Below are 26,395 nucleotides of genomic sequence, written 5' to 3'. Positions count from 1 at the left end.
ACCCTGATTAGCTTCCAAGAACTGACGAGATCAGGCTTGTCTGGGTATACATGTTACTGTGGAATGTGAGCATTCCTTTATATTCTCATGTTTCACATGGATTTCAGTAGCTTACCTGCTCACATTCTCAGTAATGAATTAAAGGGCCATCGAAGACAAAGCCTGCTGAAGTGTGCCTCCCATAATGTTGCTGGTTGGCAGGATAGCAGTAGTTTAAGGTACTGCAAGAAATCCAAAAAACAAATCTGCTGTAAAGCTGAGCAAAACCAATGAGTATTCCATATTGTAGTTTGGGGTCTGAGAACTGCAAACAGAATGCAGAATGGTGTCCACAATATGTGGGAGGGAAATGCTAGTGAACTGATTTCCAGCGATTTCCTCTTAATTATTGTTCCTCCCCTTTGCCCTCCTATTACTCCCCAAGGAGTCTAAATTCTTAGGAGCTGCTCTAAGCTGGATGAAGAAGGCTGCAGTGGGAGGATTAGGCAAAGAGCCATTCTATGACCTCTGCATATCATTCCCTAGCCTGTTTAAAGGAGCAGTCTTCTGCACATTGAATATACATGTTGCAGAATGATATTTTCCAGTTTGGTATCCTCTGATTAATTCATGCAGAAAAATAGTCTCAGAAACTGTAAAATGACTATATTTTTCATGCGGGGTTCAATATATATTTACTGAGAGACTTTTGTTACGTGATTCTCTTTGCTCCTTTTATTTTACAGTGGACAGTTGGAGGTGCTAAAAACAAAAAAAAAGGAAAAGCAGGGAAAGCAGAGAAAAAAGGGGCGATGAAGAAACAAACAAACAAAACAGCTTCATCAGGCAGCTCTGATAAAGAGAGTTCTGCAGAGAGCTCAGCACCTGAGGAAGGTAAAAGAGCACATGTGTATTGTTAGATGTCTTTGTCTTCAGAGTGCTCACTATATATTTTATTTGAAGCATGCCTGTTTCTTTATAGCAAATTCTTTATTTTGGCAGTAGATGGATGTACTGTGAAAGCATTTCTAAAACACCAGTGTAATTATTTACTCTTCCCTATCCACAAATCTGTTTCACAGTCTGTTCTTTGAGCCAGAAGTAAAGTGAGAAGAATTTAATTCTTCATGAAACAAATGTCATTAACTAGGTTGTCAATTTGTTATATCCAAATTTTAAAAATAGCTGAAAAATACATTACAGGCATTTTCTGGCTGTTCTTTCAGCTCGTTATAGACTGAGCCTAAAGTTTGGCTATCCAAAATGGCCGCCTAATAATATTCAGGATTTTTCAGGATAGCTGAATTTAAAGGGCATTTTAAAGGGATTGCAGCCCTTTTGAATGTCTTCCAGGTAACCTCACCATTTGTATAAGGCATTTAAAGAGACAGTGTGCCCTTTAAATGCCTTCAGAGTTCACTCATGGCTTGCAGGAGGCATTTGAGGGGACCACATTCCCTTTAAATGCATCCCCCCTTCCTTTGAAAGCAATGGAGGTGAGGGCACCTTTGGAATCCCATAGAATTGATCCTCTGAGCCAGTCTTTTTGAAACTTGCAGGTTTTTATTTAAGGGGAGGCACCAGCAGCTATTCTAGAAATTTGGTACCTCTACCTCAGAAAAACAGTCCGCCCCCCCCCCCTCCTAGCTCAACGTACCCCTGGATCCATTTTATCGTATGGGGATCATTGACTATAAGGGTTACAGATAGGATATAATAGAGCAGGAAAAAATGAGATTCCCAAATATTTACTGAATCATAACACCATTCAGGAATATCAGGAAATACTGATTTTTGGGGGTTCAGTATACCTGAACCTGAGAAATACTGGTACGTGTTTGTTTTTTGCTTTGTTTTTTATGTATTTTTCCAAACCTCACATAGTTACTTTACCTTTCTCCGTAGTCCTCAGTAATTTCTCCTTCCTCTGTCCATTTTGGAGTCTCTTGGTGACTGCTTTGGCTCTATGCAGATGCTGTTCCTTTATGCTGTAAAATGTATTGGGTTTCTTTCACACTGCATTTGAAACTAGCAGAAAACCATCTGATGAATGATATATGGTTGGAGCCTTTGAATCCATTCTTCCAGCAGATATAGTATGAGCATCGTTGCCTGCTGCTTCTTCCTTACTGCAGCTGTTCACATAATGCAGCTTTTACTCACATGGATTACGCAAACTTTTGCATCATTAGGCCTCACCAGCAACTGCTGGAAAAAGGGGAAGGTGGGAAGATCTGCCGCTTCCTTCTGCTGTTCAAGCAAATAACATTACACGGTGTTGTTAAGCTTCCTCTGGAATTTCAGGGTTGCATCAGCATAGCAAAATCATTCTGTTCTTTTTCAGGTGAAGTGTCAGACTCTGAAAGCAACAGCTGTTCATCCAGCTCAGACTCTGACTCGTCATCTGAAGATGAGTTCACAGATGGCTATGGGGAGGACCTCATGGGTGATGAAGAAGACAGAGCTCGGCTGGAACAAATGACTGAGAAGGAGCGGGAACAGGAGTTGTTCAACAGGATAGAGAAAAGAGAGGTGCTGAAGAGAAGGTAAGGTTTGGTTTAGAAATAATTTTATATACCAATTTCAGGACCCACTCTCTGTGTTGGGAAACATTCAGGTTTCAGTCATAGAGCATCTGTTATACCTATCTGTCCCTTACCCAGAGTTAGCAGCTGTTAAATACTGTGCAATATTTGAGACTGGGAGTTTTTATATGTTTCCTACCATGCAAGATGGAGGCGTGGACAATAAATAATGGACATGCTTTTGTTTAACTTCATTGTAACTGTTACAAAGGACTTATTCCTCACTTCAAAGCTAATATAAACAATCCTGCTATTTGAATCTGCTCTATATGAAATTGTGTGCAATCTCCTATCCATCTTTTAATCTTGTGTTTTGTGTGCAGGTTTGAAATAAAGAAGAAATTAAAGACCGCAAAAAAGAAAGAAAAGAAAGAGAAAAAGAAAAAGCAAGAAGAAGAACAGGAAAAGAAGAAGCTGACACAGATTCAAGAATCCCAGGTATGAAAAACAAGATTTGTTTACGTAGATGTTGGAAATTCCTTTTGATAGCCACTAGTAAAGTAATTAGATTCAAATTTATTATGACTTTTGAGTTGACTGTATAGAATAATTTTCATGACAGTCCAACCAAACAAGATCTGACTGCTCCCTTTCTATCTTTATCTTCCACAAAATACAACTTTTGCTGTTTTACCTGGCCTTTCCTCAGTGATTTTACAGCAACAACAAATTTTATTTACGGTCATTCAGACCAGAATTTAAACATACATTTAGAATGTCAGGAAGATACAGGAAAATGTTTGTCTAGAAAAAACTTAAACATTTAAATTATGAAATATGTAAAGCCTAATTGTAGCTAAAACACAACAATTAAAACAGCATTTCCAGAGTATTGACTCATCACAGAATTCAGTTTAGATACCTTCTGTCCTATATATAAGCTACAGCCTCAGTGATTCTAATTGACTCCTTCTCTAGTGCATGTTGGTTGTTTATGTGTTCTGTTTTAATGTTTTTAATGTATTGAATGAATGCAGTTTACTGTTGTTTTAATGTTATTGTTTACCACCTTGGGACCTTAGGTTTAATGGAAAGGCAGCTTTAAAACATTTTAATTTTTTTAAGTTCACCTGTTATCTAGTCAGTTGCCTTAGATAAACTCTCTTGACAGATTCTTATGTTTATGCACAAATGACAACCCAGTAATAAATTCACACATTGGGTTGGCTTGTCAATATCTTCCCTACTAATCCACTTCCTGTGGGACTAATTGGGGCAATCCATTTTTAATGCTTGTTAAAGAGATCTTTTGCCAGAAATGGGCTATCATCACACTGACCAAGTAAGCACCTGGCTTGTGAGTATGCATTTTGTGACATCCATAACACTGAATTTAAGGAATTTACCTGATGCCAGATTATGCAGTTGTAGATATACAAGTCATCCTAAAAGCACATTTTTGTACTCAGGATAGCATGAAACATGTAGGTTTCTACCAAATAGTAGGTAGTTACCATGTGGATACAAAGTAACCACAGAATATGTGGAGGGGATTGAGATTAGCATCACAAAGTAATGATGATTGAAGTAGATTGTTAGAATGTCATGTCAGCTTCATAACCTGGAAGAAGAATAGTTAGATTCAAGTCCAGTAGGGTATAAGCTTTTGACAGTCAAAGCTCTCTTTGTTAGAAGAAGGAACAGGAGGAATCTTGAGGTTATTCAGTATGCTTCTACTTTATGTAGGCGGCCCTGCTCAACCTGTGCTGGCATAATCTTCACACTGTATTCCTGGCCACATGTGTGTATGTGTAATTGTTTTTATACATGAATCGGGACTAAGTATCAAAGAGGCTGATGTGTTCTTCTCAGGTAATGTCACACAATAAAGAGCGGCGGTCAAAGAGAGATGAAAAATTGGATAAGAAATCCCAAGCCATGGAAGAACTGAAAGCGGAGAGAGAAAAAAGGAAGAACAGGACAGGTATATTGAAAAATTTATGCCCAAGGACGTCTTGTTGGTTTTCTTTTAAACTAACAGTGCATTTCTGATTCATGCAATATGGTTGCCATGTGATACACCTTCTCTATATGTCATGGTATTTCCCAAAGTATTTCCCTTGGGATACCACTTCCAAAGGTTGGGTTACATTGCATTTTAAATTATAGCCTGGCCATATCTTTTTTCCTGCCCACATTATTTTATTGCGTAGTTTCATGGTTAGGCATGAGCTATATTAGGTTGTGTTTTGGGTTTTTTTGTTTGTTTGTTTTTAAAGACTAGAACATGCTTTCTATTTGTAGGCCGCTATTCCCAGCCTGCCGGCTCTCAGTGACTTACAACAGATCATAGTAATAAAACAACCTTTACAATAAAAGTAATTATACTCTTAAAAACCCATACACCCTCACACCAGTCCCCTGCAACTGCTGTGTAACTCCAGGGGAGATTACAGTTGGGCACATTGGAGAAGGGGCTAGATCTTCCTAGTTCCACCTAGATTCAACCAAATGCCTGGTGGAAAGTTATGTCTTGCAGGCCCTGCAGTACTTTACAAGCTCCATCAGATCCTCAGCTCTTCTGGGAGCTCATTCCACCAGGTGGGGGTCAGTGTTGAAAAGGCCCTGGCCGTGGTTGAGACCAGGCAGATATTGGGTGGACCAGGGACCGCCAGCCAATTAACAGTAAGAGTGCAGAGTCCTGTGAGCGCATAGGGAGTTTAAACAGTCCTTCAGCTTTTCTCAACTTTTTTATCATTGAGAAATCCCTGAAGCATTCTTCAGGTTTTGAGAAAACCCAGAAGTGGCACAATCATGTAGAATAGCTGTATACATGTCTACCTGGGGCCCCTCCCCTTCTCACCCCCTTCAGACCCATTACTGGCCATTTGAGGAGCTTGACATGACTATATATGGTCATACCACTTGATAAATGTTTAACAAAATTTTAAAAATATATTAAAAATTAATTGATTAATTAACTCCCACCCATTCAGGAATCCCTACCAGGGCCACCAACAAAACCCTGGTTGAGAAACCATGCCCTGTATAAATAATTTTGGCAGCTAAGCTGGGAGATGCTGAAGTATTGCTTTCTCTGTACTACCACACATTGTAGCCACAGACTGAAGCGCTACTCTGAGTATGCCCAAGATGTTCTATTGGAGATATTTTTCTGCACAGTAGAATGGAGTAGCTGGATTTAATTCACCAAGAAATAAGGTCATCTCAGTGTTTTGATTTAAATCAACATTTTCTGTTTATGATTTAGATAAGTTAATTTTAATGTATTACAACAATGAAAAACTGACTTTAAACAACTTCAGAAGGTATACTATACATTTCTTAAATATTGATATTTTTACTATTTCAGAAAATATACAATGCATTGCTTATTTTTAAATGCCATAATGGTCATGACCCCAGGTAGGGTGTCTCTTATTATCTGTAGCCATGACTGGTTTTAGATTGGAATCAACACTGCAAAGTTCATCTGCTTTCTAGAGTCCCTTTGTGCTTTAGTCTGTCTCTTGAGCTTTGTTCTGTGCCTGTCCAAATAGTGCTTTTTGCAGGTACCTCCTCCCACTACATACGTCCACATCAAACTAAGTTCCTGTGGGGTCCCCTGCCCCTGGAAGCCGTGTTGGGGTGGGGTGCAGGGGGCTGGAGGCAGATAAGAAAGCTTGTTCTGCAAACCGCTGTGTTGTGCAGTGAGTGCAATCTCACATGTTTAGCTAACATTTTTAAAGAAGAAAATTTGTGACTTAAGAGTTTTTAAAATTCAGTTCAAATTTCTTTATCATTCAGCAGCAGAACACAATGCTGTATCATAAGATGCTCTTGTAACTTTCTCAGTTTGAGAGATTTTTGCCATGTACCATAAGTATCTACTTCATGTGTGAATATCTCCTTGCATGTATATAGGCAGCAAAGCCTATTAAAATTTAAGAAAATTCTTATTTGTTGCTTCAATAAACAACTCTATAGTAGCAAATGAGAGCTGATTTCAGATTTGTATTGTAGGTTATTTACCTGTTTTGCTTGTAGTTCAATTTAAAGGAGTTTTTAGGGGGGAAATAAATTGAAATACCAAGTTGTTTTTCTTTTATTCCTTGTAGCTGAGTTGCTTGCAAAGAAACAACCATTAAAAACTAGTGAAGTATACTCTGATGATGAAGAGGAGGAGGAAGATGATAAATCTAGTGAGAAGACTGATCGTTCATCGAGGTCTTCATCTTCTGATGAAGAGGAAGAGTGAGTACAGAATGTCCCTTTGTGTTTAAGGGTAAGGGACAAAGGATTTGAACTTGTTGGTGCACTGCCACCGGTGCCGCCCCTCCCCTCCATGCTGCAGTGCTGGCTGCCTCGGGCTGTGGTGCTTGCCGAAGCGGCCAGAGTGCACAACCCACTTTGTACCCTTTAATCTTGTACCATTTGCACCGTTGTATTCAGTGCTGGAGAATGAGCCTGAATGCTCTTAGAAATATTAAGTTGGTTGCCCTGAGCGTGTTTGGGCTTCAGATACCTAATGTATAGCTCTGTGGACTCACTCTGAGGCAGGCTTTCTCAACCAAGGTTCCATGAAACCCTGGGGTTTCTTGACTTCTCCGGAAGGGTTTCCTGAATGGATTGCAGTTAATTAATTTTTTATATTTTAAAAAAATTGCTAAACATTTATCAGGTGGAATGACAGTATATGGTCATGTCAACCCACCCACCCTCCCAAAAAGGCCAATGATGGGCCTGGGTGAGCATATACACAGCTATGCTTCCCAACCATATTCTGTATGATTGTACTCCTTCTGGGCTTCTCAAAATCTGAAGAATGTTTCAGGGGTTTCTCAATGGTAAAAAAGTTGAGAAAGGCCACTCAAAGGTATGACTGGTCTTCTGTCTTCTCCTTTACTGTACTAGGAAAGAAGAAATTCCTCCCAAATCACAACCAGTGTCTTTGCCTGAAGAACTAAATCGGGTTCGATTATCTCGTCACAAACTAGAGCATTGGTGTCACATGCCATTTTTTGTCAAGACAGTCACAGGCTGCTTTGTGCGCATTGGCATAGGAAACCACAACAGCAAACCAGTTTACAGGGTGAGTTTGTCTTTGAAAGTGGTCCTAACTTCCAGTGGCATTTGTTGTAATAAAAAAAAATACAGGATATCTTGAGTGACATGCAAGAGGCATTAGTCCCTAGTTGGGTTTCCCTCTTCCTTGGAATGCAGCAATGAACTCCTTCGATTACAGGCTGACAAGAGATGTGTTCCTTTTATGGAGACAAAAGAGCAGGATGAAAATGACCATTTGTTCACCTGCCAGGAAAGATAGATTATTGTTTTGGATACCCTGAGTTAGGATTATAAAACCTTGATTGATGTCATTTGCGAAAGATGAAGAGCAGTACACACGGGAACTCAGTGCCAGTTCAGAATAGGTCAGAAACTCTCCCAACAGGAAAGTAAGGTTTAGCACACTCTGTGTAAGCATACAAGCCAAGCACCCGAGGACAGGGATAAATGGTCTGAAGTCTAGCTTGAACCAGCTTTGCTTGTGTCCAGTCCTCAGAATGGAATGTCAAGATACACCCAATGACTTGTACAGCTTAATTAGCTTTTGGCTTTGTGATTTTTCCAATATTCTTGTGTTCCTAGAAATTAGATATGTTTGTTAGTGAAAGAATTTTTGTTCGTAGGAAAGATCTCAGATTGAGAGATTATTGTCCAAAGTGTCAGAGCCATGAAAGGTTCGTTCCAAAAATGTGAGGCATGGGAAACTGATAATATTCTGTATAGTGACCCTATATTTACCTTGTTATAACATCTTGACATTCTTAACTTAATATATGTATCAAGCTTTATGTAACTTCCTGTTCCATATGTAAAAATAATTTTAAAAAAGCATTTAAAATAGTGTCAGTAACTTGCTACTTTTCTGCTTCAAATTGAACATTGTTAAGGATGTGAAAGTCGGGATGAATTTGTGCTGTAGCTCTTGTTCTGCTCTCTCTACTGTCAAGTTTTTTTCCTTTATTACAAAAGGTGCATTTTTCATATTCTTCTCTTCCTTATGGTCCATAGGTGGCGGAAGTAACTGGTGTTGTAGAAACTGCAAAGGTTTATCAGCTTGGAGGTACCAGGACAAACAAAGGATTACAGTTAAGGTAGAACACTGGGAATTCGTTTTTAGGGTGTATAAGAGAATAGACAGGAATGTAAAAACCTGTTCAATCACTTGCTTTATTATGATCCAAGATCAGCATACAGACGCAGCCATAAAATACACAGGTGTCATTCACAGAACAGATGATAAAAACTGTTATTAATATCTTAACACCACCTGTGGCGCCGCGGGCGGCGCCACGGACTAAATAAAGCAGTAAGCAGTGGTGGGGAGGAGTTAGGGCGGGCTCTGTCCGGGATAAAAACTCGGAGGAGCGAATCAGGAGCCGTAAAGCGGCTCCTGATTCGCTCCTCCGAGTGTCAATCCTGGACCAAGGAGGCAATGCCTCCTTCACCGCCATTGCCTCCAGCCGCCGCCAAGGGAGCACCCGCCAGCCGCGCATAGCGCGGCTGGCGGGTGCTCCCTGCCCGGCGGCCTGACGCATCAGGCCACCGGCAAGGGAGCATGCGCGGCTGGCGGGTGCTCCCTTGCTGCCGGCTGGAGGCAGTGGCGGCCAAGGAGGTGCCGCTTCTGCCGCTCCCTGCGGCTCCGTTTTTCTTCTGCCGGTGTTCTGCTGGGGCTGCTGGCCAATGGAGACCCGGACCTTCCTTCACCTTCACGACAGTTGCGCCGGCCCCAGCAGAACACCGGCAGAAGAAAAACGGAGCCGCAGCGACCAGCAGAAGCGGCGCAAGCGGGGCTGCCAGCGGAGACACCGGAGGCAGCGACGGAGCCGGCAGTCGCGACGGAGCTCGGCCCCGCGGCACAGGCCATGGCAGAAGGCCAGCCAACAGAGCTGCAATCGGCGCAGGAAGCGGCGCCGCGATCCGCACCACAGGCCCCGTGATTGCCGGTGGCGGAAGAGCCGCCATCAGCGCCAGCAGCGGCCCCGTGATCGCGCCCCCCTACGCCCCGCACACAGACCTGCTTTGACTCTGCTGGGTCAGGTAGGCCGCGGCGACGGGGGGGGGCCGCCGAGCTCATCGTTAGCGCCCGCTGTATTCACACTACAGCGGGCTTATTTTCTAGTCTTGTATATAAATCTATACATAAAAAACAATAAGATTACTGGGAGTCGGTCAGTTTCTTCTGTCTTACTGAGTATGCGGCTGCACAATATTTGCTACATTAAGTTTTCATATAGAACTATCAGCAAGTAGAAGACAAAAACCTATTAAGGTTAGGATGTTGGGGAGTGGGGCCATGGGGGGGGGGACCCAGCCTGGGGAGGGGATTCCAGCAATTCTGGGACAAGGGAGATATAGCAGTGGAAGGAGGTTCAATAACGGGGGCAGCAGAATACTTTGCCCAAGAGGGTCCTGGCCGTTGGTTACCCATGGCTGTGGGCCTGGTCAATATGTGTGCGGCCCTTCAAATCTCTGTCCCATCCCCAGATCTCAGAGAGAGAGGGCTCAGGTGGATCCGACACTGATGCTTTGCCACACCAGGTCTATTAACAACAAATCCTCAGTCTTGCAGGATTTTTTTATCAAGGCATGAGGTAAACCTGGCATGTGTGACCAAGACCTGGTTGTGAGAGGGCAAAACTGTCACCCTGAGATCTGAACCCATCTGGGTTCTTGATTCTTCATAAATCTCTGCTTGGTGGAAGGGGGGGGGGAATTCTTGTCTGGGAGGTTTACTCCTACAGGGCTCTCCCTGCACCATTGTGGTGGAATGCTTTGGTGTAGAGTGGGACTTGGTTGAGAACTTGGCCATCTGGTTAATGTACTATTTGCACACTGCACCACCAGATGCCCTGTCAGGCCTTCTGGAGGTGGCAGCCACCTGTGCACTACAATTTCCCAGGTTTAATACTGGGTGACTTCAACATCCATCTAGATTCGCTGTCCCCAGCACTTGGCTCAGACCTTGTGTCAGCCATGGTGACACGGGTTCTCGCAGTTTGTTGCCAGCCCTACCCATCAAGCTGGCCATACCATTAATCTGATCTTTGGTGTAGGGGTAGAAGTGAATCTGGTGGCAATCTCGTTCCGTGATCAGGCCAGCGTGCCCTGAAGGTCCGGCTGAAGGTGCCACACCCTTCCCATTTGGGCAACGGATGTATTTTGGTATCTGAGGGATTCTTGAATGCCCTTCGGTGACTTGTTTGACAGCCTTGGTGGAGGACTGGCAGTCCCACCTAATGGCCACTGTTGACAAGATTGCTCCTCAGTGCCACCCTCGCTTCAAGCAGGCTCCATGGTATACCCAGGAGCTTTGCGCAAGGAAGAGGAAAGTAAGTTGGCTAGAGCAACTGTGTCAGAATGCCCGTGACAAAGCGGCAAGAACATGTTATTGCATGCTTATGAAGGTGTATGAGATGGTGGTGGAAGTGGCAAAATGGGAATTTTTCACCACCCAAATCCTATCCGCAAGCTCTTGCCCAGTGCAATTATTTACAGTAGTTTGGTCTCCCACCGCTCTTGAGGCAGGGCGCCAAAAGAATAGTAAATTGGATTTGAGCTGTGAGGCATTGGTGAGCTTTTTTGCAGATAAAGTCTTGTTGCTCCACCAGGACCTTCCTGCCATGATTGATACAGAATGTGAACTGGAAGCTCCGTGGCCATTGCAGGAGGTGATGTTTGATAGCTTCAGATGGCTCTCTTTAACTGAAGTGGATAAGTTTGGGGGTCAGTGAGGTGATCACTTGCCACCTGGATCCCTGTCTGTCATGGCTGCTCAAATCAGGCGACTAACAGATAGGATGCCCTCTGAGTGATATTGTCAATGTTTCTCTGACATAAGGAGGGTTCCCCAAAGGTCTGAAGGAAGTTAGTGGTTTGCAGTCTTCGGGAAAATAAAAACATTGCTGGACCCGCTGGACCCCCACCAGCTACCGCCCAGTCTCACATCCTGCGTTTCTGGGAAAAGATACTTGAGAGGGCTGCCGTGGACCCACTTCTGGAATTTTTGGCGGAAATTTCAGCCTTTGACCCATACCAGTTGGGCTTCCATCCTGGCCATAGGGTGGAGACTGCACTGGACACCCTTACGGATGATCTCCGGTGCCAGATGAATCAGGGCAGTTTGACTATCCTTGTACTTCTAGAGCTGTCAGCTGTATTTGATGTAGTCGACCTTGAGTTGTTAGCTCACCACCTCACCAGAGTAGGGATTAGGGGTGCAGCTTATGGCTGTACCTGCGGCCAGGAATTTGGGGGTGATTTTGATGCTCCCTGTTTATGTAGGTTCAGATCATGAAGGTAGCCCAAGTGGTGTTTTACCATCTGCGCCAAGCTAGGCTAATAGCACCCTACCTGGCCACAGTGACCAATGCAACGGTCCTGTACAGATTAGACTTCTGTAACTCACTTCACCCTTCCCTTGTCTCTGACCCGGAAATTGCAATTCGTACAAAATGCAGCTACTAGAGTCCTTAAGAGATCATCTTGGAGAGGCCATGTCCAGCTTGTCATGAGGCAGCTGAATTGATTGCCAATTAGCTTCCGGATCAGGTTCAAGGCCATCTGTGGCCTGGGCCCTGCTTACCTAAGGGATCGCTTGTCTCCTTATGTCCCCCGCATGCCTCTTTGCTCTGTGGATATGAATCTGCTGGTTATCCCTGGCCCCCGTGAGGCATGCCTGGCCTTGACTAGGACCAGGATCTTTTCAGTCATGGCCCTGACCTGGTGGAATGAGCTACCGGAAGAGCTGAGGGCCCTGACGGAGCTGTTACTATTTCTCAGGGCCTGTAAGACAGACCTCTTCCGTCAGGCATTTGGAAGAGGCTGGGCCAGGAAGATTGGGTCCCTCCCTGTTTAGGCCCTGTAGAGGCATTGGCCTCTGTCAGCTGGGCATGGGAGCCTCTCCCAAGGACAATGGTGGACCATTGTGGACTAGCATGGTGTGGTGTCATTGGCTGTGGATGGGGTGGGGGGAGAGAAATAGATTACTTTTGTCCTCCATGAAGATGGCTGTTGTTGTTTATGGGGTTTTATTGTTTTTATTGTAAGCCACCATAAGACAGCTGTGCCAGGAGTGGCAGCTAATCAATACAAACATAAATAAAAATAAATAAATAACCTTTCAAAAGGGTTTTCCTTATAGCACCCATAGAGATGTAGAAAACATGAAGTACCTGCAACTCTGCAGTAGGTGAATCAGGGTGTGCTAAAAGTACCAAACTAGTATTTCCTCTTCACTAGTGCAGTCCAATATAGAATCTCTCTTCCAGTAGCAACCTAGGTTTGAAGTTGACAGTGGGCTGAATTTTGCCAGGCACTTTGGATCTCCTTTCTCTTGTCTCATCAGAAAAGCTGGTGGAATCCAACCCATAATTTTGACTGCTACTAGCAGTGAGGTGTAGTATTGCCTTTTACTGGATCATTCTCTGTCATTGCTTCCTCTCTAGAGATTAGAAGATAACAGGTGCTTTCAAATAGCAGTCTGATTAAAAATATTTTAATTATTGTACAGGCATGGCAATGACCAGCGTGTTTTCCGATTAGAGTTTGTCTCCAATCAAGAATTCACAGAGAGCGAATTCATGAAGTGGAAGGAAGCTGTAAGTTTCTTGGGATCTTTCTTCCACCTGATATCTTTTGCCAAGAATTATAGTATTGAGCAGGAACTGAAGATGTTTGGGACTTTCTCTCTTTTTTGTAACTAGATGTTTTCTGCTGGGATGCAGTTACCTACATTAGATGAAATAAACAAGAAGGAAGTGTCCATCAAAGAAGCTCTCAACTATAAATTTAACGACCAGGACATTGAGGAGGTAAATGAAGAAAATGTACTTTTGAACTGGAACCATACAATTGAAGGTTCGTGATGGAAAGGTAGGTGAGGTTTTAAAGAGGAGATTTCTCAGATGCCAAATTCTGGTTCTATAAATATGAGATGGGCTCAAACTTACTTTTGAAAGGGAAATACCTGGTGCAAAACTCTATTTGGACTCCATTTTGATGATCCTGTTGTACACAGATAGAAAAATAATATACATCAGATTTTCAAAAATCAGATTGCAACTGAAGTGGGACTCATATTATGAGAAGTTAAGAGCAAGGTATTGAGGATTAAAGATGTTTTATTTTATTTTATGTTATTTTTGCAGCACCTACCTGTAAAATAAATTAGTTTTGACCTAATATGGATAGGCTGTATCTCACCACTGGTGAATCACCAGTAGACCTGCAGCCTGCATGAATGGACAAGTTCTGAAGTATCATGTGCATAAGTTTTTTTTTTGGGGGGGGGGGGAGAAACTGGTCTTTTAAAAGGCCACAAAGGATGGGAATTGACCTTGACTTGAATAAGTATGAATATAGTGAGTGTCAGCTATAAAGAGCAGCCTTATGGTGGCTAATGAAGCTGGATGGCTTGTCATTTGTAAAATCTCAGGGTTAATGCTACAAAATATTTTATTCTGTTCTCCATTTATAGATTGTAAAAGAGAAAGAGAGATTCCGGAAAGCACCGCCAAACTATGCCATGAAGAAAACGCAGCTACTAAAAGAGAAGGTAAAAAAAAAAAGAAAGAGGTCCTGTGTCAGGGACCCAGCTTTAGGTAGTGGATTTGGCCAACCTTATAAAATGGTCTAGGTGCCTGGCCATGCAGATTTTTCCAGTGTCTGATTTGTTAGCATTCTTTCCTCAAATATACTGCTTATATGGAATTATTTGCTACATTCCAGCTTTGTTTGTGCCTTCCTTGAATTAATTTCTCAATGATTACTTTGAGGTTCATTTTGGTACAAGGTATAGACAGATTGTTCAATTTGTGCCATCAGCCTTTAATTTGTATTACCGCCTCCTTATTTCTCTCTATGTCTCGAAATCGGCCATAATCTTCTCGAAACTAAGGCCTGGATTTCCACCCTCAAGTATTGGCTGAAGCTGCATTTTAGGGTTCGATCAGATAGTCTATAGGCCTGTTTATTGAGAGACTCTTTTAAATTTAAATATAATTGACTACGATTACATCTTATCTCTGAATGAGTCTTCCATTACGTGCCAAATTAAACAAAGGCTCCTTGACCAGGAATTTCAAAAAGTCCATCCAACTGTCCCGGCAACTTGGTCTCCAAGTGAAGCATGGGATAATGCCGGCTTATTTCTATAACTTGCCAAATCCCCTTTATCGCAGAGCGTTTTCGCTTGCTCGGCTCAACGCCTTTCCAACCAAAGTATTACAAGGGAGATTTGCCAAGATTCCTTTCAAAAATAGACTTTGCCCTTGTCAGTCAAATACTCCCGACCCTATTCAATATATTTTACTGGATTGTCCCTTATTTATTGACCAGCGAAGGCCGCCGGAGTGGCCGGGAGAAGGCTCCACAGAGCCACGGGTGGGGGGTGGCCCTTTGGGGTTTGGGAGGGGGGGTTCCCCTTTCACATCTAGCGCCCATTTCATTTGAATATGAAATGGGCTTTAAATCTAGTCCAAGATAAAATCAATTACTGCCCTGATAGTTGTTCCTTCTGCCAGATGTATCTGGACAGTGTTTATCCTATTTTATTGAATGAACTGCCTGGTCTAATGTTAGCATGATATGTTGGTAAGATTTGTAATGAACTCTGACTCATATAATGGATGTTGTGGGGACAGTTCAGGGCTAACAGACTCATCTTTGTTGAAGGCAATGGCAGAAGATGTGGGAGACCAGGACAGGGCAAAACAGATTCAAGATCAGCTTAATGAGTTAGAGGAGAGAGCAGAGGCTCTGGATCGGCAGCGAACAAAAAATATTTCAGCCATCAGGTATGTATCTAATATTGAATGGTTGGCTAGAAACAGCTTTCTTAGAAGTTTAACTTTTCCAAAAATTTTTGTGAGACCTTTCTAAAGTAAACCCTGTAGTCACTAATCTTGTTTGCAGGTGATTCATGCTCATGTTCTTCACTTGATTACTGATCAAATCCCTGTTGAGAATTTGAAAGAGTGTCTCTGTGGGCAGTGTTAATGGTCGTGCTGTATTTCTTTGCAGTTACATCAATCAGAGGAACAGAGAATGGAACATTGTGGAGTCTGAAAAGGCTTTAGTGGTGAGTGGTAATAACCATGGAAAAGTGCAGTTAGAATGTAAAAAGGCCGTAAGAAAAGGTAGCCATTTGAACTAAAGATCTGGTGTCTTCTCCACTGCTTTAAAAGAAGCTGCTGCTTTTTACAGCCATATCCCATTTTTGTGCCAGTTTCAACCCAGTTGTAAAGCAGTGGACCCCAACCTTTTTCGGGCTGGGAACCGGCGGGCAGCGGAGATGGTGGCCTGGGGACCGGGGGGGGGAGGGAGGCGCAGGCACTGCCCCCCACCGCGCGCTCTGGCGGCCCTTTCACCTTGCTCGTCACTCTCCTGCCTCTCCTCTTGGAGCAGCCCCTGTGCTCAGCCTGGAGTAATCCGGCGCCAGCAAACTTAGCACACGATTTCTCTCAGGCTAATGGGGAAGGGCTCCTCCTGGGCTTGAGGAGGCAACGGACGCTCCCATCCAGTCCAACGAGGCAGGGGCAGCGGCTGGCTCTGTACAAGGCGCTGCACGCTGGGAGGACTGGGGCGTCATGATGGCGGCGGTGGCGCTGGGCAGGGAAGTGTGGGCTGGTACAAAATGCTTCCCTTTTAGCTAACTCAGAGCACTGCGTGCTGCTGAATGAGGTTTTCTAACTCTGTGTGGGTGCTCTCTGGTTCTGGAGGGTGGCAGCAGCTCAACCATCATGCTGCTGCCTCCCCCGGGGCTTCGCTGCCCCCGTGCGCCACGCCGTCTTGGCCTCGACGCTCGCTCGCACTGCGCCAATTGAACCCTCTGCCCGCAGGCGCTGCTGCTGCTGGAAGCGGCGGCGTACAGGCTGGTCCGGGCAGCACGAGCTCCTCCCTCCCTTCCCCAAGTTGCTCGCGCCGCCGCCTCCCACCACCACCCGAGCAGGACCCACAGCTGCTTAAGGAGGTGCTGTTGCCTCCCGTAGCCTCCCTAGACTTGGCGGCTTAAGGTGGAGCAGGGGAATTCCCTGTCCCCTTCACAGCCGCGCCACAGAGTGCTTTCTGGTCGCCTTTGTCAGAAGCAGCCCTCGGAACTACACAAGGCAGCTCCATTTATAGCAACAGGAGCGGATTTCGACAGGAAGTGGGAGAGAAGTTAGGAGGTTGCCTCCTCACCCGCTATTCTTCTGCCACACTTAGGTTTGCGCCCTCAGCCTCTTCTTAATTTCTCCAAACGGCAAAGCCTCGCCCCTTTCCCCCACGCCCCCACCCCCAGCCGATGCAAGTCGGCAGCCAGCCCTGGTTGGTTTTAAAACCACAGCCATGCCTGTCTGCCTCTCCTTGCTCCCCCTCTGCCAAAGCGGCCAGTCACCCGCTAATGCACCGTGGCCTGGTACCGAGGGCTTCACGACCCGGTACCGGTCCGAGGACCGGTGGTTGAGGAACACTGTTTTAAAGTATTGAGCACCTCTTTATGATAAGCAAGGAGTGCATTGGCTGTAGTTTTATATTTGTTTCAAAAGAGAGCACTTGTGTATAATATAAACACAATAGAATGGCATGCAATTGGCAGAAACGATAGATATCAACAAAACTCAGTTGAAGGTGCAACCATGAATAGGATGCCAGAAGGACTTTGGGACCCAGTGTACTTTCAAAAACAATTTTGTAGTCTGCGCCTCTACTGTTAATACACTCAGGAGCTTATAAAAAATTTATCTTTATATAGCTAACAATAATAACTTGGCAATGAACAATATTTATGAAAAATAAAATGAGAAATACAATATTCATATAAGTAACAACATTGCTAAGCTGTTAGCTATATAAAGATATATAAAATTGTGATACGTTCCTGAGTATATTAACCTCATTCTAGAAACTCACACTAAAAAATTGTTTTTGAAATATTTTTTTATTTACCGTATTTGCCGGCGTATAAGACGACCCCCCCAATATTTCCATTCAAAATATAGAGTTTGTTACATTACATTACGGTACTATGGGCAGCTATGTCTATCCCAACTGAAGTGCACCCGGCGTATAAGACGACCCCCCCACTTGGAGGCATATTTTTCAAGGGCAAAAAGTAGTCTTATACGCCAGCAAATACTGTATGTATAAAGTACACTGGGTCCCAGGTCCTTCTGACATCCTATTCATATTTGCAGAAATGCAAGTGAGGGGTGGGATATAAATTGAATAATAAATCTAATATGAATCTAAAATGGCATCTTTTGGAGGTAGTCTTTCACTGCTTAAAAAAAAAAACAGTCACTTTAAGAAATAGTGTACATTATCTTTAAACAGCCCGTGGCGCCACGGACTAAATAATCCGGGTTGGACCCTTCCTCACGACAGACAATCGGAGGGACTGGTCCCTCCGATTCCCAGCCTGAGCAACTGCGAGCCGCGCGCAGCGCGGCTCACAGTTGCTCTCGGCCTGATGCGGCGAGAGGCGCTTTGCGCCTCTCGCCGCGTCAGCCCGCCGCCCCAGGGAGCCCCCGGCAGTCGCGCAAAGCGCGGCTGCCGGGGGTTCCCTGCCTGGCGGACTGATGCGGCGAGAGGCACAAAGCACCTCTCGCCGCGTCAGCCCGCCGCCCGAGGGAGCCCCCGGCAGTCACTCAAAGCACGGCTGCCGGGGGTTCCCTGCCTGGCGGACTGACGCGGCGAGAGGCGCAAAGCGCCTCTCGCCGCGTCAGCCCGCCGCCCGACGGAGCCTGCCTGCTGCCCAAAGAAGCCTGCTGCCGCCGCCACCAACAACGACCAGCCCGCCGCCGCCGTCGGTGAGTCCTAGCGCCCGCTGCATTTAGCTGCAGCGGGCTTGATTACTAGTTCTACTATGAGCCAGATGCTTGACTAAAGGAAATTGTGATCAATTGTAGTGTCAAATAATGTTATGTTGCTTGTCTGTGCTGAGGAAAACCAAACAAGGCAGAAGATGTTGATGGGATATTTTATATTTCTCTATGCAGGCTGAAAGCCACAATATGAAAAAACAGCAAATGGATCCCTTTACTAGGCGGCAGTGCAAACCCACAATAGTCTCTAATGTAAGTACAGTTGGAAGTTAGTCAATTTAAGACGATGTGTCAAAGTGAATTTATTAACTTGATTTCTTGACTGCCACCCCTGGACCAAGCCGGTTTGTGGCAATTTACATTAAAACCCACAATAAAACAATGGATGAAAACAGTAGAGTTTCTTGGGAGCATAAAACCCCCACTGCAACCCTCCTTCTCACTTATCAGTCCAGAATAGCCCCCCCCCACACACACACACACACCACCTTCAGGCCTCAGGAAGGGCACACATCTGACCCTTGAGAAAGGGACCCAAGATCTTCCACAGTCTGGCCTCAACCAAGTGCTGGCCCTGCGGAACTGTGATAGCTGCGGGTAACCTTTAAGGTCAGCACCAAAATCTTGAACTTGACCCAGAACACAATTGGCAACCACTGCAGCATCCTCAGTACTGGCTGGGCATGGGTATTGTGAGGACCCAGCAGCTGCATTCTGCATCAACTGTAACTTCCAGATCAAGGACAAGGGAAAGCCCTGCATATAGTGAGTTACAGCAGTCTAGCCTGGCAGTGACCATTGCAAGGATCACTGTGGCCAGGTGCTTTGGGGACAGGTAGGATGCTTGGCATAGGTGGGAAAACGCCACTTGGGCTACTCTAGTGATCTCCGGCTCCATTAATAAGGAGGCATTGAAGATGCCTCCCCATCCAGGAAGGGGATGATCCTGCCCGATCCTGCCCCTTCCTACCCAGCCACAAGACCTCTGTCATGGAGGGTCTCAGGCAACTCTGCTTGAGCCATCCAGACACCACTTCCAAACATTTGGTGAATGTTTCCAGGGGGAAGCCCAACCAGCCAACCATCAGGAGATAGAGCTGGGTGTCATATGCATGTTGGTGACAACCCAGCCCAAAGCTCCAGGCCAGCTGCACCAGAGGGTGCATACAGATGTCAAAAAGCTTGGGAGAGAGTATCACCCCCGGTTGGTAGGGATGCAACAACTCCTCCCCCACAGCCATTTTCGGTGTCCAGTTCTGGAGAAAGGAGATCGGCCATTGCAAGGCTGTCCCCTGAATCGCAGTCCTGGCAAGACGGTGGGCTAACAACTTGTGGGCTAACAACTGCATGGCAAACACAGCTGACAGATCTAATAACACAAAGATAGCTGAACTACCCCATCCAGCTGGTGCCAGAGATCGTCCATCAAGGCAACCAGCACAGTTTCCACCCCTTGGCCAGGACAGAAGCGTGACTGGTATCCACAAGTCTCTGTGGGCAGGCTAAATATGCCCACCACCCATGCAGGGCAGGGGTGGTACCCGAAGCTGGACCTTCAGGGCATGGTGGTCTGACCATGGGATGACATTAGTCACCATTAGATCCATCGCTATCCTGACACCAAAGCGCAGACTGAGGGTATGGCTGGCCTGGTGAGAGGGACCAGTAACAAACTGCAAGAACCCAGTGTCGCCATGTCCAACACCAGGTCCGAGCCAAGTCCTGGAGCCAACAAGTCTGCATGGACATTGAAGTCCTCCAGGATTATAAGCCTAGGGAACTGCAATGCCCAGGTGGCTGCCACCTCCAGCAGGCCTGACAGGGCAGCTAGTGTTGTGTTGGGTGGACAGGACACCGACCAAATGGCCAAATTCTTGACCGAATCCCAGGCAAGACCAACACTGCAGGGATCAATGGTGCCAGGAGAGCCCTGTAGGAGTAAGACTCCTGAATAACGATTACACACACCCTTCCAAGGGGCCAAGAATGGTGAAGGACAGAAAACCCAAGCAGGGCCAGAGCTTTCAGGATGAAAGCTTCACCCTCCTGCACCCAGATTTCAGTCACACACGCCAGGTCTACCTCATGCCCTGCAAAGTAGCCTTGCATGGTCAAGGATTGTTAATCAACCTGGTGTTGCACAAAATCAGTGTTGGCTCCACCCTAGCCCTCACAACCCCCTTATTTCTAGGGATGGAACATAGGTTAGAAGGGCAGCATGCATGTCTGTCAGACCCGAGACTGGGAAGTCCCCCGGACCTTCTTATCTGCCTGCCCTTCTCTTGTCAAGCCTCTTCCCACCGCAGTATCCCCCTTGCCCCAGAATAGTAAGGATCCTGACTGCCAGGGTTCTTCCTCTAGCCCCCCAGATCCTGGCATGTTCCCCAATTGGAACTGGCAGAACCTAATACTTACTAAATTTGGCACTGGCTGCGCCAACTATCCCTCCCTCTATACCCACCAAGCTCCACACAACCCTCCCCCCTCCCTCACCTAACGTAACACAGAACACAAAATGGCACTGGTTAGCTGTGAACTTCCCTGGATCCCCCTATAACTAGAGGTTCTCCAAAGTCAGGCCAGGGCGAAATAACTAAAAACAACCTCCAGTCAGTTTCAGGTAGTGTTCAGGGAGCTCCGGCAGGCATGCAAAGATGCTCTTCAATGCAGTCTCTGGGACGTTGTTGCAACCAGATGGAATGGGTAGGTGGCATTGAAGTGTTGTTCAGTTGCTATAGCTGCCGGTCACCACCAGATGGCATTGGCGGATGGCTCCTGAACTGATCGAACTCCCTCGTAGTTCTTCTCTGGGGAGGAAATCACTCCCCCCCCCCCGCAACAATCTCCCAATGATCGTCAAGAGGCTCCTTCCACACATAGTGCTGGTACTTGCTCTTCTTCGCCTTGACCAGCCCCAAGGCTGCTGTATGGATGGTCTGGTGGGCTTTGTCTCTCCGTCGCCCATCAGGCGTCACCCAGAGCTGCCTCTCAGAGAATCCGAGGCTCCCTCTCCAGGCTTCCCCCATCCAAACAGCTGCTGCTGCAGTTTTCCACAGAGCCACCTGGGGGACCTAGAAAGTAACGTGGAGGTTCAATTCACGTCCCAACAAAAGGGCTTGAGACTTGCACCAAGTCTTTCTTTATACTTCAGACTAAATTCTAGTGACTTGTAGGATTCATCCTGTTGTCCAGTTCAATAAAAAACTGCATTATAGCCTCCTTCAGAAAAATGATGTTATACCAGAATATAAATGTCATTCTTTGAAAATTCCTGAAAATGCTAGATTTTGAAAGCCCTCTGGCTCTAACTACACAGGTATTAATCTTTAAATAGGACAGGGTCCTATTAAATAAAAGAGTAAGGCCACCTGGGGAGGAGTTAGGGCGGGCCCTGTCCAGGATAAAAACTCAGAGGGCCCAATCAGGAGCCACAAAGCGGCTCCTGATTGGGCCCTCCGAGTGTCCATCCAGGGCCAAGCAGCCAATGGGGAGGCCTGCAAAGTGCCTTCCTATTGGCCCCTCACCAGGACAGACCAAAATTCCATTCACCCAGCCCAGTCTGGCTGCCAGTCTGCTCCTGACCACCGCAGGGAGAGGAGGTCAGTAGGGCTGCCAAGGGGGATGAGAACAGAGGCTGCGCCAGCCCTTTTCGCCCCAAGGCTGTCCTAACTGCCATGTCCAACTGCAAATTGCCTCAGAACCCTGACAGAGCTGGCCGGAGGCTGCAGAGTGCTCCCCTCCCCCCCCCTTTCAGGCCTGCTGCGAAGGAGCCTCTGACAGCCCCTGACTGAGGGAAGGAGGCCTTTCCAAGAGCAACGCAGGGGAGACTGAGGGCCTTCCTTTTGAGGGGGGGACTTTCCCCTTCTGCCAAACAGTTGCCTGTCAGGGAGGCTACAGAAAAGCCCCTTCTCACTTAAAATACTGCTCTGGCCGGGGGTTAGACACAGCCAAGCCATGTGTCTTTCTTCTTTGCAACTCTCTGCAGATTTGAGGCCACTGCACAGCGTTATTCTGCAGAGGAAGCTGGCTCTTTTGTCTCCTGTTTCATCTGCACAACAACCTTGTGCAGTAGGCCTCAAGTCTTTCAATTCAACAACAACCTGTGTGGGAAGCCTTAAATGTTTCTTCTCTACCACAACCCTGTCCAAAGTAGCCTTTTCTGCCTGGGGAGCTGATCTTTATAATAAAGTGAGCTGTAATTCCAGGAGCTCTCCAGGCCACACCTGTAGGTTGGCTACCCCTGGGTTGGAAATATTCCTGGAGGTTTGGAGGTGGGACTTCAAAATCGTACAATGCCTCATAGTCCAGCCTTCAAAGGAGCCATTTTTGCCTGCAGTTGGGAGGGAGTGGTGCAGGTGTGTCCCTCCTGGGCTATGGGTTATGGCCAGCCCTTATCAGCAACTGTTTGTATTCTGGGGCACAGACAGGCAGACCAGCATCAGTCCTGTGAGTCTGGAAAGTGCAGGAAGATCTAAATAAATATTTGCAGCCTGAAACTCAATAGAGAACAAGTAAATGTCTGGAGACACATCGGAAATGAAATAGTAACTGGCAAATAACCTTGGCCTGGCAAATAAAAAAACACTATTAAAAACCTTACTAAGGTCAAGACTGCTGTGCACAGAAAGTCTTCCTCTTAGGGTTGCCAGCTTCCTTGTGAGGCTCGCTACCCCACCTCCCTCATGGGGAGTCTGCTATGGGGAGAGAAGGGGAAGACGATTGAAAAATGCTTTGAAACACCTGAGGCCTGCTGGGTCACTGTGACCCATTCCCAGTTTTCTCAGATCTCTCACAACCCTACATACATCACAGGTATTGTGGAGAGACAAATGGAAAAGGTGATTGTAAACCGCTTTGAGACTCCTTTGGGTAGTAAGCAATAGGGTACAAAAATCCGTTCTTCTAAGGAGCAACCATGAAAGAAGCATGTGAGCACATAACATTTTACCAACAGTGAAAATATGGGAGACAGAAGGAACAGGGTGGACACCTGTGTACTGTGACTACCCCATGTGTATTAGGGCAGAGGGGCATTTCGGTGAATGTGGCCTAATTCACACAAGAAGGGAAATGACGCAGAACTGGGGGGAATTGGTTGCCATGTAATCTTCCCCTAAGAAGAGTCTCCAGTCTGATTTTCCCTTCACATATCTGTGGACATGGCTCTGGAAAGCTCATCTGTAACCACTATGCCACAATTCCCAAAGGTCAGTCCTCTCCCACATTCAACGAACATTCCACACCACAGGTTCTTGACACCCATATCTCCACACTCTTGCCCTCATTTGCCACCATGCCACCACAACCTCCCACGCAACACACACATTCAACCCCATGCCCTTACAGACTGGACAACTCCTCCCCTTCCTCTTCCCACTGCCAAGCTCTAGCGCCCGTTGTATTCTTGGAGACAACAGGCTTTGTCCCTAGTTTATACAATAAAACAAGTACATTGTAGGTTTGTTCTGTCTTATATCATGCATAGGAGTGTACTGAGTTGATCATAGATTTTTGCCTCCTTTCACAGTCTAGAGACCCAGCTGTTCAAGCTGCTATTCTTGCCCAGCTGAATGCAAAATATGGATCTGGTGTATTGCCGGATGCTCCAAAGGACGTAAACAAGGCAAGTGCATAGAACCTGTGGCTGGTTTTAGAAGCTTTTATACTATGATCCAAATAGCTCATTTTAATAAAATTAAAATTAAATAGTTAGATTTTATACGTATATGGACAGGCAATATAAATCTAACAACAGAATGAGTTTCCTTTTATGTGGCATTTCAGGTTTTCTTTTGATTCCACATGCCTTAGCTTTTAGCACTGTTTGATACTGAAAGCTTCTTCTTGTTATGCTTTAGAGTCAGGGAAAAGACAAAGATATGAATTCAAAATCAGCCAGTGACCTCTCAGAGGACCTATTCAAAGTGCATGATTTTGATGTGAAGATCGATCTTCAGGTTCCCAGCTCAGGTAAATGCTGCTGCTAATGAATGTAACATAAAGGTGTGGAGATTGAAATGAGGTGTTTAGTTTCTGCTGTCTTCTTGTGTAAAATTCATATTATTTGCAAAAACAAACAAACAATGTTTTGTATAGATTCTCCTGTGCCTGCTCTTTGATTCCTCCTAACTTGATTTCTCTTGCTGTTTATTGAAAGAGCAGGGAAACTAAGGGGAAAGCCAGCATGTAATCAGAATAGCTTTCTAGTTATTTGAGGGAAAATGGTTTGTTTTAGAACCTTCTCTGTCCTGGCCCCCACCTGGTGGAACGAGCTCCCTGAAGAGATCAGGGCCCTTCCTGAACTTCCACAGTTCCTTAGAGCATGTAAAAGGGAGCTCCTCAACCAGACATTTGGTTGAGGCTGGCCAACCCAACATCAGCTGGTTCCCTAGACACCCCCCTCCATGACCTGAACCAAACTGATTTCCCTAAGGGTTCATGTTAAAACTTTAGTTACAATGTGAATCTGTTATAATATTCTGTTCAGCTTTGGAACCACTGTTATGCTTACTGTTACTATGATTATGATGTATACCCAAGACATTTTATGTAAACCGTTCTGAGCCTTATGGAAGGGTAGTATAGAAATTCAAGAAAATAAATAAATAGTGCAAAGAAAGATTAAGCCCATCAATTTCACCATTGACTTCCTTCATAGATGCTTTGTATGATTGAAGTTCAAAAAAGAAAACAGATAATCAAAGCTGCAGAAACATGATAGACAAACAAGGGAAAATAAAAAGAATGGCAAACTATCAAGGAAGGAAGGAAGGAAGTGCCCAAACTAGATATGTGGTTTTGGCAAGCAAGTAGAAACTAGGATTAATCTTTCACACAACTACTAATACTGTAATCCTAGGATGTAAAGAAAATGCATTGATGTCAATGGGCTTAGAATGGTCTAATTTGGGTTGCCAACTCCAAGTTGGGGAAATACCTGGAGATTTTAGGGGGAAACTGAGGAAAGTTTTCTCCTTTTTTATTGTATTCCAATTACTCCAACATATTTACAAACAATGTTTCTGTTTCTTTCACATTGTGCCGATTGGGCCCTCCGTGTGTCAGTCCGCCGCCAAGGGACTAATTGCGAGCCGCGCACAGCGCGGCTCGCGATTGGTCCCTTGGCGCCGGACTCACGAAGCGCCTCCCGTTCCCGCCCCCACATCGGCCGCTTGCGGCCGCTCGCCATTCCCCACCGCCGCGCCAACACCGACCCCCCCACTGCTCCCTTGCCCTGCACCTCCACCCACTCCGCCAGCCACCACAACACTGCGAACGCCTCCGTCTCCCCCACCTTCCAACTTGCCTGCATCCCAACGGCCACCGCCAATTCCTCGACGGCACTCTACCCGACCGGCCGCTTCCTCGCGCCACCCCCTGTGGTGCCCAGCCGACGTGCCGCTGCCGCCGCCTCACCCACGGCTGGAGCCGGCCCACACGCGCACGAGGCCACCTGCAGCTGCCCCCACCACTGCGCCGCCTCAACCAACGCCCCCATCGGCCTGGATCTTACTGCCTCATAGCCGACTCGGCTGCTCGCCATGGCTCGAGAACTCACCTCCGCGCTGCCGCCACCGGACTACCATCTGTGGCCCCAGGTAGCCAGCGCCGCCCCCGTCCCCAACTCCCGCGCCCCGGCCCAGCTCCCCGCCATGCGGCCCCATGCTTCTCGCCACTCACTGGCTCCCGCGCCAGCCCTCTCATTTCCTACTCCTACTCCTTTTATATTTACCCAAATACACTCAACTGAACTTTCATGCTCGGGTACCTGTATTTCTTCACAAGTATAAAGATTCCTAACATATATTGCTACACCCCCCCTTCTTTTCTTGTCTGTCCCTTCTGAATAGATTGTACCCCTCAATTTTAGTATTCCAATTGTGAGTATTATCCCACCAAGTTTCTGTGATTCCTATTAGGTCATAGCCCCCTTCCTCTATTACGACTAGTAGTTCCTCCTCCTTGCTTCCCATACTCTGTGCATTAGTGTAGAGACATCGTAATCCATCCTTTGTGTGCCTT

At 46.0% G+C, this 26,395-nt stretch overlaps 1 protein-coding gene across 1 annotated transcript in view; it reads left to right on the top strand.

The window, feature by feature from the left end:
* The window catches only part of RTF1 (RTF1 homolog, Paf1/RNA polymerase II complex component), a 41,573-nt gene that overhangs the window by 10,099 nt on the left and 5,079 nt on the right, over nucleotides 1-26,395 (top strand). Inside the window, exons 3-17 of the mRNA XM_077322829.1 lie at nucleotides 726-873; nucleotides 2,324-2,525; nucleotides 2,888-3,002; nucleotides 4,377-4,488; nucleotides 6,623-6,758; nucleotides 7,419-7,596; nucleotides 8,580-8,662; nucleotides 13,081-13,168; nucleotides 13,274-13,381; nucleotides 14,047-14,124; nucleotides 15,243-15,364; nucleotides 15,591-15,648; nucleotides 18,548-18,625; nucleotides 23,901-23,996; nucleotides 24,232-24,343. Of these exons, the coding sequence (XP_077178944.1) occupies nucleotides 726-873; nucleotides 2,324-2,525; nucleotides 2,888-3,002; nucleotides 4,377-4,488; nucleotides 6,623-6,758; nucleotides 7,419-7,596; nucleotides 8,580-8,662; nucleotides 13,081-13,168; nucleotides 13,274-13,381; nucleotides 14,047-14,124; nucleotides 15,243-15,364; nucleotides 15,591-15,648; nucleotides 18,548-18,625; nucleotides 23,901-23,996; nucleotides 24,232-24,343 (1,714 nt within the window). The remainder of the gene's footprint in view (nucleotides 1-725; nucleotides 874-2,323; nucleotides 2,526-2,887; nucleotides 3,003-4,376; nucleotides 4,489-6,622; nucleotides 6,759-7,418; nucleotides 7,597-8,579; nucleotides 8,663-13,080; nucleotides 13,169-13,273; nucleotides 13,382-14,046; nucleotides 14,125-15,242; nucleotides 15,365-15,590; nucleotides 15,649-18,547; nucleotides 18,626-23,900; nucleotides 23,997-24,231; nucleotides 24,344-26,395) is intronic.

Source organism: Paroedura picta, chromosome 2 (genome assembly GCF_049243985.1).
Source record: "Paroedura picta isolate Pp20150507F chromosome 2, Ppicta_v3.0, whole genome shotgun sequence".
Lineage (NCBI taxonomy): Eukaryota > Metazoa > Chordata > Lepidosauria > Squamata > Gekkonidae > Paroedura > Paroedura picta.
This window is presented reverse-complemented; position numbering and strand designations above follow the sequence as displayed.